Source organism: Phocoena sinus, chromosome 3 (assembly GCF_008692025.1).
Source record: "Phocoena sinus isolate mPhoSin1 chromosome 3, mPhoSin1.pri, whole genome shotgun sequence".
NCBI classification, from domain to species: Eukaryota; Metazoa; Chordata; class Mammalia; order Artiodactyla; family Phocoenidae; genus Phocoena; species Phocoena sinus.
In genome coordinates, this window is record NC_045765.1 from 24211541 (window position 1) to 24223814 (window position 12274).

Here is a 12274-nt window from a genome sequence, read left to right on the forward strand (position 1 = left end):
TAAGCTGCTTGGAAAAAATGACTTCTGCTCACGGGCAAGGATTCCCAGGGACACGGAGAAATGAGAAGCTTGATTTGTTGGGGCAGGTCGTGGAGGGCAGTCCTCTTTTGCTTGGATTATCCCAATTCCATTCCATGCTTAGGCTGGTAGAGAGTACAGGCACACCTCGTTTCATTGCTTCACTTTATTGCCCGTCAAAGACACTGTGTTTTTTTTGTTTTTTGTTTTTTTTTTTTACAAATTGAAGGTTTGTGGTAACCCTGTGTTGTCAGATGCCGGTTAGCATTTTTTAGCAATAAAGTATTTTTAAATTAAGGTATTTACATTGTTTTTAAAGACATAATGCTACTGCGTACTAAACAGGCTTCAGTGTAGCGTAACATAAATTTCCTATGTACTGGGAAACCAAAAAATTCCTGTGATTTGTTTTACTGCATTATTCACTTCACTGAGGTGGCCTGGAACTGATCCCATAATGTCTCCGAGGTCTGCCTGTGAATGTATTTTAAGAAATGATTAAGGACATATGGGTGAAAAGGTGAGCTCAGGTGAGGAAATAAGAAAAGCCTTGGTAACCTGTCCTACAGAACCCAGTGGGTGGATCCGCTTGAGCAGACAGACCTCCCAGGCCCGTTCTGTGCAAGGCCCCACGTGCGTCTGCACAGGTGTGTAGGTATGTGTGCTCTTCTGCAGGTCTGTAAAGATGTGGCACGCTCTTTAATCTGGGCCAAGGTGCCAGGGAGCCCAGCGGGGAGGAGGCTCAGGGAGGGGCCGTTTGTGGGTGGGAGGGGCTGAAGCAGGAGGAGGGGGTGGGGTGGGGGGCAGCCCAGGTGGCCAGATCTGGCTGAGCCACCCACAGCCCTATTCTCACGGTGCCACTTGGAGCCAGGATGAATTCTGGCTCTGTCACCACTCCCTGTGGGATCCAGGGTGATTATCTCAACTGACAACAATTATGTGGCAGTAACGATAATAATAATGATAACATCCGGTATTCATGGAGCAGTGATGAGGTGCCTAGGACTGCCACGACAAGTCACTTTTCTTCCCTTCTCTGTGAGATGGGGATAATTCCACTTCCTCACGGGCTAGCTGTGGGAATGAAGCATTAACAGCTTGGCTTACAGCGAGGGCTTGGTAAACGTTCCCTCCCTCTCCACCCCGTTCCCTCCCTGCTGCACTGGGAATCTTGGGGCAGAAAGCTGTTCCCAGCGTGGGTATGGGGTACATACGGTTGGAGGTGAGTCTGTCTGCTCCCCCGAGAGCGTTGAAAGCTCCGTGGACGTTCTGGACCTGTGGAGAAGCACAGTGAGGGACTGACCCCAGGATGCTACCACCTCTAGGCTTGGTCCTGGCTGTGGGAGAATGGCCAGGTACGACCTGGTCTAGGGACCCTACCCGTGTGTAAAACGGGGATCCCGCATGGTCTGTCTCGTAGAGACGTCGTGGAGAGCAAGATACAGACGCGGCAGAGGCCTGACACGTGGTAGGCACTAGTTTGCTTCCCATCTTGAGCACTTACTATGAGACAATCAGTCCTGGGTACTTAGCGTCATCTCATGTAATGCCCCTAATGGTGGACCATGGGCCCATTTTACAGAAGAGCAAACCAAAGCTTGGAGAAGCACCAAAATTTGTCCAGCATCTCACAACTGGTAAGTGGCCGAACTGAACTCTGAATTCAGGTCTGTCTGACCTCAAGCCTACATGGAATGGCTCTTTCCATTAAGGCACACAGAAAACTCAAGCAAAGGTAGAGCTGGGTCTCAGCAATGCTCCTCCTGAGACCCCCCACAGCCCTCTGAAAGAGGACCCAGGGCTGCTGGCCTCCGACCCTGTCTGCTGTGGGGAACATATAGCAGTTGTGAAGACACTCCTCCTCACGGCAGCCGGCCCAGCTGTGTCCCCTTGGCAGGGGCTGAAGGCCACGTCCCACCTCTCCTCTGAGGACAAACGGGAAACCAGGTCAGCCTCAAGGAGAATCTAAAGCAGGACAAAGTATGCCCGATACGTGGAGCATGTCATCATGGGCATGGTTAACAGGGGCTGCTGGGGTAGGCATCCTGGAGGGCTTCCTGGGGGAAGTAACACTGACACCAAGATTTGTAGGAAAGTAGGAAGTTAATCATGCCAGTAGCTCATGCAAACACATGAGTCTGGAGACTGAGAAACAGAGCCCGTGAAGCCCTAGAGAGGTAGGGGGTGAGGAGTGGAAAGGAAAGAGGTCAGAGAGGTAGGAGGGGACAGGCTCCTGCAGGGAGGGCCACTCCAGGAACAGTGGGTGACCTGACCCTGATCCTGGTCTCAGGTCGCTGATGTTTATCGAGCACTTAACACAACTGCACACTTAAGAAGCTCAGAGGAAAGCTTGTCCATTGCTGCCTCGGGATTGACTGTCTAAAGACTTGGTTTCTAACCCAAGAGGACAGTGGCTGTAGAGGCAAGAGTGCTAGAATAGTCAGTCCCTCACATCGTTGCATGTCAGGGTTTTATCTGACATTCATTTGTACGATTATCTGATTCATTTCTGTCCTCCCCTCCAGACTATACAATACTTCACGTGGGCAGGGACCACACTCATCCTCACCGATATGTGCAAGACCTGGCACATAGTAGGTGCTCAATAATTACTTGTTGAATGGATGATGGATGGATAGATAAATCCTCAGCTAAGTGTTCTACATCTTTAAAAAATCCTATTTCCGCCATAAGGGCCAAGTGGAAGGCTATTACTGTCCTGTTCTATAGCAGCAGACAGCAATGCAAGGCTGCCCCTCTTCTTCCTCTCTTCTCCTCCTGTCCCCTGGCCTTGGCTGTAGTCCTTTCCTCACCTCCCTACCTGCAGCCTTGCCTCACGGCTGGTCTTCCACATGGCAGGTGCGTGTTCTTTCTATGACACCCACCGGCCTGGGTCAGCCCCCACCTTCCTAAACCTATCGTGGGTCTCTCGCTCCACCTAAAACTCTGCTCCCCCCCTCCAGATGGACACTGCTGAGCCCTCTCTGCTGACTCTGATGAGCCTCTGGAATCTCATGTACAGAACATCATTCTGATGTCAAGAACACTTGCTGATCCATTTTTTCTGAAAGTGACCTTGAGGGTCTTTTCTATGAAAATGACTGGTTGGATGTGCCACAGAGTGGGTTCTCTAGGACAGGGGTGATATGCAAGACTTCCCTGTCCTGTGCTTGGCTAAATCCTTCTCACCCTTTAGCGCGTGGCTCAGATGTCACCTCCTCAGGGAAGCCCTCCCTGACCTCCCAGGCTTGAGGGTACCCCGTCCCCGCTTCCACATCACTGTCCCGAATCCTATGCTTCTCTTGTCCCTTGTAACTACATTTATTTACATTTAATCTCTTCTTCACTTGAGGGCAAGAATCCTGTATGGTTTATCCACTGCTGTCACCCCAGAGCCTTGCACAGAGCCTGGTGCAGAGCAGAAATTTTGAGGGGGTCTGATGAATCCATGAACCTATGAGGCACAGTCAAAGAAGACCCGGGGCCAGACACACCTGGTTTTCAAGCTATATGACTCTGGGCAAGTTACTGAACTTCTCTGACCCTGTTTCTTCCTCAGGAAAAATAAATGCCACCCAGCAGCCTTCAGGGAGTTCTTGTGAGGGTTAAACAAAGGGTCATCTAAACACTGCTCTCTAGGTGAGAAAGTGCAGGCTTCAGTGCAGGCTGAAGAGGTCGAAAGTTCCCATGAGGAAGGAGTGTGGATTCTGGTGGTGCTGCCAGTGAGTTGCATGGCCCTGGGTCGTGACTCCGGTCTCAGTCTCCCCATGTGCACACTGGGGTTCACAGTGCCTGCCTCCCCGGCTGTGTCGAGGATCTGCTGAGCTGGTGGGTTGCAAAGGCAACTGGGGTGCTGCCCAGCGCTCATATATGGAGGGCCCTGTGGCTTGTCAGCTCCCGTCCCACTGGGGTGGTGAGCATCCCACGTCTGTCTCCCCCATGGCCGTGTGAGCCCCTGTGGGCCGGCAGCAACCTACCCTGCAGGGCCTGGCGCAGAATGAGAGCACAGAGGACGACTACAATGGCCACAGCTCATTTCGCTGACCGGTTACTCTGTGCCAGGCAACTGTTCTAAGAGCTTCACGTGCATTAACTCATTTTATCTTCACTACAATTCTATGAGGCAGGTACAATTGTTGTCCCCATTTTACAGATGAGATAACTGAGGCTTAGCAAGACTAAATAATTTCTCCAATATCAGACAACTAGTTAAGTGGTGGAGCCAGGATTTGAACCCAGCAAGGCAGGCTGGGGAACGTCAACACAGCAGTCCCTTGGATGGAGAGATGGGAGGTGTGCGTGTGAAGCCTGTGTGAATTCACCTGCAGGAAGTGAGTCCACAGTCCCAGGGCAGGCCGTGCTTCACTGAGTGTGTAGACAGCAAGTCTGGCCCAGGGAGACTGGGCCTTCTCTGTTCCCAAGCACCGTCTCCCAGAGGAAATTCTCTGGGGCCTCCAGGAAGGCTGGGAAGGCGATGACCGGGTCACTTGGGCTGGGCAAAGGTGCCCCGGGAAGGAAGCATAAGCAACACAAAGGGAGAAAGGAGTGAGAGAGGGCACGGGAGGCAGTCCCCGCGGTGCGGCCCGAAGCCAGGCTCTTGATTCAGACCTAGGCTCCGCACCAGGCTTTACCCTCTCGGTGCCTCAGTTTCCTCATCTGAAAAATGGAGACAATATATTGTATCTACCTCTGGGGCTGCTGAGAGGGTAAAAGAGGATCGGGCTTGTGAAGTAAGGTGCTCAGCACGCACAAAGCATTCAACCAGCATCAGCTGCACACGGACGTATGCAGCATGTATGGGGGGCGGGGCAGTGCAGGCATGTGTGTGCCTCTGGGTCTGTATGTGAGATGTCCCAGCCGGGTGGGTCTGTGTGTATCTCTAGGTGGTGTGTGTGTGTGTGTGTGTGTGTGTGTGTCCGTCCAGTGGGTGGTCTTAGGGAGCATGTATGAGCACACGTATGTCAGGGCACACTTTTCGGTGTGTGTGTCATGATTGTGTGTGCACACGGTGTTGGAACAGTGTGTATGCGTGTGCCCGTGGACCTGCGAGGGCCCCGTGCACAGCTCACCGTGCCTGGAGGGCACCCACTCAGCAACCTCAACTAGGAAACAGGATTCTCATCAAGCCAGGCTTGGGGTCAGGAGCCGGGTCACGATGCCAGCACCACAGCTGGAGCGGTTACTTCCCCTTCTGAGCCTCGATTCCCTCTGTCACGCAGGGTGTGGTACAATGCCCCTTCAGCACTGTGCTGCCGGGGGTGGAGGAGAGATGGAACATCACAGCTGCCCTGCCCGCAGCTGGCAGAGATCAGGCGGTCAGCGTCTGCTGCCACGGGGAGGAAACTGTCGGGCCGGGCCTACTGGACGTGGCCCTCTCCATCAAAATCACAACAAGGAGTCTCAGGACACTTCCTTCACGCCTATTCAATGGACATGGGCGCTGACGTTACAGCGGACAGGGCACTGGACTCGAGGCAGACGCCTGCTGGGGGACCCTGGACAAATGGCCTCTCTGGGCCCAGCTCCAGGTCTGTAAGACGCGGTGCCGCCTCCTGCCTCATGAGGCTGCCCTGGCACAGAGAAAGCACGAGCACTTAGTACTTGCTCATGAAAGCCAGTCCCCTCCCCCAGGCCCCGGTCTCAAGCCGAGGTTCCAAGTTGAGTGCAACGTTGATGACACGGCAGTCGTATGCTCAGAAGTAAGGCAGAGGGGTTGTGTGATGGAGCAGAGGCTCGAAGGGCATGACCCCTCTGGAGGGCATCTCTCTATGTCCAGGGAGGACAGAAGGCTCTGGTGATGCAGCCCCTGGACACCCACCTCCAGCCACCCCATCTGTGCCCCTCTCACCTGCAGCGTGTCCCCAAAGGAGAGCTTGTGGATGACATGGGTCATGTCCGGGTTCTGTGGCTGGGCTGTGGCACTGTGTGTGGACACGTGGAAGTTGCCCGGGACCTGGGGGAGAGATGGAAAGTTTAGGAGTTGGGTCGGCTGCCCCAGAGGGTGGGGTGCAGGGCTTCACCCTGGGGTCAGGCAGATCTGGATTTGGATCCCAGCTTGGCCACTTCCCGGCAGTGGAACTTGGCAGGAGCCTCTGGTTCCTCGTCTGTGGAAAGGGGGTGTCAACAGTGGCTACCCGAGAGGACTGCTGGGGCTGTGGGTGGGAGGGTGCATGTGAAGGACCCAGCTGGGTGCGTGGCTCAAGACCACGGCTCAAAAAGGCAGCTGCCCACCATCAGCTTCCTGGCTGATTCCCACCCGGGGGGTCGGGGAATGACCTTTAGGCCTGCAGACTAACGAAGCTTCCTTGAACTCCAGATCAACACCGTCACCCACCCAAATCTGCCCCATCACTCTAGACTGGGGGTTCCTTAAGGCAAGACCACAGCAGCCCACTTTCCTCCCTGGGTCTCAAGGCTGTGCAGGGCACAGCCAGTGAGAGTTACTGAATGAATGTCTACTCAGTGAACGGCGCTGAGGAGGCCTCCACGGAGTCTCCGGGGGCCTCTCTCCTCCCAGCTGCTCAGACCAACCCTTGGTGTCACCCTGGCCCTGTCTTTCTCTCACACTGACGTCCCACCCATCAGGAAATGCTGTCACCTCCACCCTCGAGATGCCCAGCATCTGAGCCCTCAAGCCTCCACTGCCTCCCTAGACCAGACAAGGCGGCAGCCTCCCCACTGGGCTCCGGGCTTCTGCCCTTGGGGTCCCCGGGCCTTTCCCCAACAGTAGCCAGAGGGGGCCTTTTGAACCCAATGTTTGATCCCGTCACCCCTCTGCCCAGGACCCTCCAAGGCTTCCCTTCTCTTGAGTTGAAGCCACATCTTCACGTCCTCTTCTGCTTACTCCCTCTGGCCACGTCGGCCTCCTGCTGCGCCGACCAACAGTGCCAGTGTGGTCCTCGGGCCTTTGTGCCTGCGCCCCCTTCCTGGAACGCTTTTCCACATGGTTCTCCCTCAGGCCTCTGCTCTGGAGCCTGACTGGCCCCCACATCCCCCAAGCCCCTTACGTCGCTAAAGCACTCAGCATCACCCACCATCTTATCCTCATCTTGTTCTCATCTGTGTCCTCCCACGAGAATATAAGCTCCATGCTGGCAGGGTTTTTGTCTGATTTGATGCTGTATTCCCCAGGCTCTGGCACAGAGCAGGTGCTTAATAAATATGTATGGGATGAATTAAAGAATGAGTAAATGACATTAATCCTTAAAACAGCACTTTTGGCTTTGACACCTGGTAATTCCCATTTTACAGAAAAGGAAACTGAGGCTCAGAGCAGTGAAGAAACTTGCTATGGTCACCTGTCAAAATCGCGGCCATCAGACTTCCCTGGTGGCGCAGTGGTTAAGAATCCTCCTGCCAACGCAGGGGACACGGGTTTGAGCCCTGCTCTGGGAAGATCCCACATGCCGTGGAGCAACTAAGCCTCTGTGCCACAACTACTGAGCCTGTGCTCTACAGCCTGTGAGCCACAACTACTGAGCCTGTGCGCCACAACTACTGAAGCCTGTGCGCCTAGAGCCCGTGCTCCACAGCAAGAGAAGTCACCGAAATGACAAGCCCGTGCACCACAACGAAGACCCAACGCAGCCAAAAATAAATAAAAATAAAATAAACAAGTTAAAAAAACAACAACCCACGGCCATTGACCTCAGCAGCCCTGGGCTGATGGCCACGTGGAGCCAGCCTTTGAGGAGGTGCAAAGCTTGGGAAATGATCCAGATGAAAGCCTGGCCTTGGATGAGCCCCTGGCCTGCTGTGACACAGACTTGGAACAGAAAATGAGACTGCATGACCTACACTGGACCAGAGGGATGCAAAGACTGTGGGAGCCATGGGGAAGGGCCCCCAACGCAGCTGTGGGTGTTCTCAGGGGAAAGAACAACCGGTGCTAAGGCTCTGAAGATGAGTCTGCATCACTCAGGAATAAGGGGAAAGGCATTTGGGCAGAGGGAACGGCATGAACAAGTATGGAGATCAGAAACTGCCCAGTTGGTGGGCATGTGTAAGAAACTAGAAGAGTTTGGGATTACTGAACCCCGAATAAAAGAGAGGCCTGGGGGAGTGGCCACAGCAGGAAACAAAGAGGCATTAAGAGGGAGGTGGGGCTGTTTAGCAAAGGCCCCAAACACCACACTGAAAAACTCAGGGTTTATTTTATTCCGGCTCAACAAAAGTTTAACGAGCTGCACTAGAGGAAGGAATAAGGTTTACGGCTTAGCATCCGCTTATTTTGTAAGCACGCCTGTCTCAAACACAAAGTTGTGGGTTTCCTGCAGGAATATTAATGTCTTCACTAGGGCCTAAGCTTTGGACTGACGTGAGAGGTACCAGGCTAACAGGGCATGGCCCAGGCTCAGTGAGCTCACAGTCAAGTGTGTCATCGGCTGCTTGGAAGAGGGGGCAACCTGCTGGGTCTGGATGGGGTGAACAGAAACAACAGCTCGGCAAGATCTCCCTGGAGGGATAGCACTGCCCGCTTCAGGGGCCCAATTACCCCTGGTAGAGTAGCAGGTGAGGGCCACATGCGGGCTCCAGTCCATCCTCTCTTCCTAGCTGTGGGACCTTGGGCAAGGTCATTAACCACTCTGTGCCTCAGTTTCTCCATCAAGAAAATGGGGATAATAACCAAAAAAGGTTATGGGAGGATTAAATGAGGTGAATACAAAGCCGATGGCAGGTGTTATTGGGTTGGGTTTACAGGATGAACATGTCTGAGCCAAGAGACAAGAACCCTCCCAGAAGAGGGAACAAGCACGTACATGGGCAGGGTGTGGGGAAAACCCTACTGTATTCTAAAAATACTTTAAACTTCATTTTTACTTATATAAATAATACCTGGATATATTTTCACTATTAAAAATCCATGTGATAGGGCTTCTCTGGTGGCGCAGTGGTTGAGAGTCCGCCTACCGATGCAGGGGACACAGGTTCGTGCCCCGGTCCGGGAGGATCCCACATGCCGCGGAGCGGCTGGGCCTGTGAGCCACGGCCGCTGAGCCTGCGCGTCCGGAGCCTGTGCTCCGCAACGGGAGAGGCCACAACAGTGAGAGCCCGTGTACCAAAAAAAAAAAAAAAAAAAAAAAAAAAATCCATGTGATAAAGTCAGAACTAAAGTCCCCATTGCCTACCGCCCCCAGAAATAAGAAGAAAACAGCATCCGGTGTGCATCCTTCAGAGTTTTTCTACGCAGTGACATGGGGCCTCCCATGGACAGGGCCGTGGGCAGAGTTCAGAACTGGGTTTGGAGTCTGGGCCTCACGCTCCCAGAGTTAGGTGAGTCAAGGAGGCTGGCGCCCGCACATCTGCCACCCGCTGCTGCCCCTTGAGGCTGTGACTCAGTGACCCACACCCCCTCGGCACGGACTCCATCACAGGTGGCTGACTCACGCCAGCACACGCTGGGCTGAAGAAAGCAAAGACGACGCTTTTAGAGCTGTGACTTAGGAACCTACGTCATTGTCTCTGACGGGTTTTAAAAACATATAGATGGAGCCAGGCCCCAAACCCTGGCCCATCCTGTCCTCCTCCAGGGTGGCTGGGTGATTGAGCAAGGACTCCGGGCTGCTGGGGGCCTGCTGGGGGCTGCTGGTGCAGCTTGAAACATGTGAACTCTGACATCCGGCTGCTGGCTGACTTCCTGATGGATGGATAAGGGGGCCACAGGGCAAGTGTGAGCCTGATGCTGGGAGATATAGGGGCAGGGGCCAGCTGCTGACCTCACCTGTCATCACGGCTGGCTTTCTTATCTGAGCACCCCTTGACTAGGAGCTCCAGGAAGGCACGAACTCTTAACCTTCCAAGGGTGGGGGGCAGAGGCTGGCCTGAGCTGTGACCGAGATGCTGGCCAGAAGCAGCAACAAGCAGGGGTGCAGGAGACAGAGCAGGGGCCCTGGTGCCAGGCAGCCTGGGTTCAAATCCTAGCTCCCGGCCCTTTAGCAGGTCACTTAATCCCCTGTGCCTGTTTCCTTAGGACTGTTACAAGGACTAAATGAGTTAATACTGGTAAAGGGTCGGGTGAGAGCCCAATGGGCGACGGCAGCCAAAAGGTGAGGGCTGGTGTGACCCTTTTCTAGAATCTCAGCTGCCCCCTGACCAGAGAAGACCCACTTCTTGGATGTTATCCATGCACATTTCATGAGCATACTTGCAGCCAAGTGACGGCGGGTGCCAGATGATGAGATCACAGACACCCCGCTGACAGGAGATAAGGCCAGCCGGGGAAGGGCACCGAGACTTGTCCCATCCCTACTGCCATATGTGCTTTACAAATTTTAATCTGTTCACAGCTTACAACCTGTGACCGCAGTATCATTATCCCATTTTACAGATGAGGAAACCAAGGCTGAGAGAGGCTAAACTGCCCAGTCATTCAACCAGTGAGCACTGCAGCCAGGATTCTCAACCATAGGTCTGTCTGACCCCAAACAGCAAGCTCCGGTTCAGCCAGAGCCAGCAGGGGGGCCTCACTGGAGCCTGTCTAAGGGAAGCCACCCACAGCCTGAGGCATGTTTGCCAAGCTGAGGAGAGCGTGGTGCTGGGCCATCTCCTGGGTGGTTGTCCTGTCTCTCCTGTGCCCACCCCATACTCGGTGCTGAGTAAACGTGGTCCCTCCTGTTCACCGTCTGAGGTGTTTATATCTGTTTAACCCAGGTGATCATACCCTCCTAGGGGAGGCCCCCCCAATAGGGAGGCATGAATGTGTCTGTTCATCTTCAACCATCCTTCAACCCTGAAGACAGGCCTTCCCTTATGACCCTATCTCAGTGGGTCTCCTCCTCAATTCCCCACCATAATACCCCCTTCATTCTCTTCCTGGCTGCTTCATCAAATTATATATTGGCTTGTTTGAATGTTTACCTGTCACCCCATAATAGACTGTAAGTGCCACTAAGGGCAGGGACATCAGTTGCTTCTCTGGGCACTGCACCCCAGTACCAAGTGTGGAGCCAGGCACACAGCAGACTCTCAAGAGCAGGATGTATGAGTGAATGAGCCGGGGGCGGGGGGCGGGGGGCAATGGTCAGAGGAAGTCAGAATGTGATATGGACAAGAGCAACATAAGGATCATGATGGGAGGGGCAGGGGCAGGGGCAGGGGAGGGCTCCCACTCAGGCACGCATGTCAACGAGACCTGTGGGTGAGCAGCAGCTCTCCAGGCACACAGATGGGGGCAGAGAGAGGGCATCAGAGGCAGAGTGAGGAGAGCCTGGCCCACCAACAATTCGCCCACCTCCCTGCATTGTGCCCACACTGGCCTTCCCTCATCTCCAAGGCGTGCCCTCCACTGCAGCCAGCATCCCAAGGGCTTGGCTGTGCAGTGGCTCCTTTCTCTCCCACATGGGCTTTCCCTGCAGCACATGGGTCAGTGGTCCACCCCATCCTTGCAGCACCAGCCCTCCTCTTTGATTCATGTTCTCTTCCAGATTCTGGGGCCCACTCAGCCCTGGTTTCCCCCTACCTATCTGGCTGCTCCTTTTATCTTTCCTCCCCACTTCTAAACACTGGCATGCACCGGAAATCGGTCCTCAAACTGCATCCTTATCAAGACCTTAGGTTCTTACATTTTTGGTGCCGTGGACCCGTTGCCAGTCTGCCGACACCTACGTTGTGAATGCCTTAAAAGTTTCGAATGCGTAAAACACACAGGATCACAGAGGAAAGAAACGATGTTTTAAACAGTAATTACAATAGATCAAACATTTGCACATGCGTCTTTATTAATGCAGCAAATAATGAGACCTGGTCGCGGATCAACAAATTACTGTACTTTCAAAACAGCAATGAACGTAAACAGCATCTCAGAATGATCTGTGACAATTTTAATGTGATGTTCACATCGGCAATTTCTATTGGTGACACGGTCAAGGGTGCTGCTGATGCTACTATGGTTCATTGCCTACGTTCATCACAGAAGAGAACGCTAAATTGGACTTAGAGCTTCGTAAAAATAAACGTCATTTTTTCCCCCATACAGGTCCACAGACTCTTTGAATTTCATCTGCATTCCCTGGGGCGTCTGTGGACCCCAGGTTTAGAACGTTCTACACCTCTCCCTAGGTCACCTAGCTTAGACCAATGATCCTCAAACATGAGTGGCATCAGGATCCCCTGCGGGGCTCGTTATAACACAGATTCAGTAGATCCAAAGTGGGGCCTGAGAATCTGCATTCTTTTCTTTTCTTTTTTTTTTTTTTTTGCGGTACACGGGCCTCTCACTGCTGTGGCCTCTCCCGTTGTGGAGCATAGGCTCCGGACG

The 12274-nt window shown here is 53.6% G+C and overlaps 1 protein-coding gene across 3 annotated transcripts in view; it reads right to left on the reverse strand.

Annotated features, from left to right (window-relative positions):
- Positions 1 to 12274, reverse strand: part of ERGIC1 (endoplasmic reticulum-golgi intermediate compartment 1) — a 107009-nt gene that overhangs the window by 18700 nt on the left and 76035 nt on the right. For all 3 annotated transcript variants that reach the window (XM_032625184.1, XM_032625185.1, XM_032625186.1), the window contains 2 exons: positions 5867 to 5971; positions 1233 to 1293 (listed from right to left, as the gene is read on the reverse strand). In XM_032625184.1, the coding sequence (XP_032481075.1) occupies positions 1233 to 1293; positions 5867 to 5971 (166 nt within the window). The remainder of the gene's footprint in view (positions 1 to 1232; positions 1294 to 5866; positions 5972 to 12274) is intronic.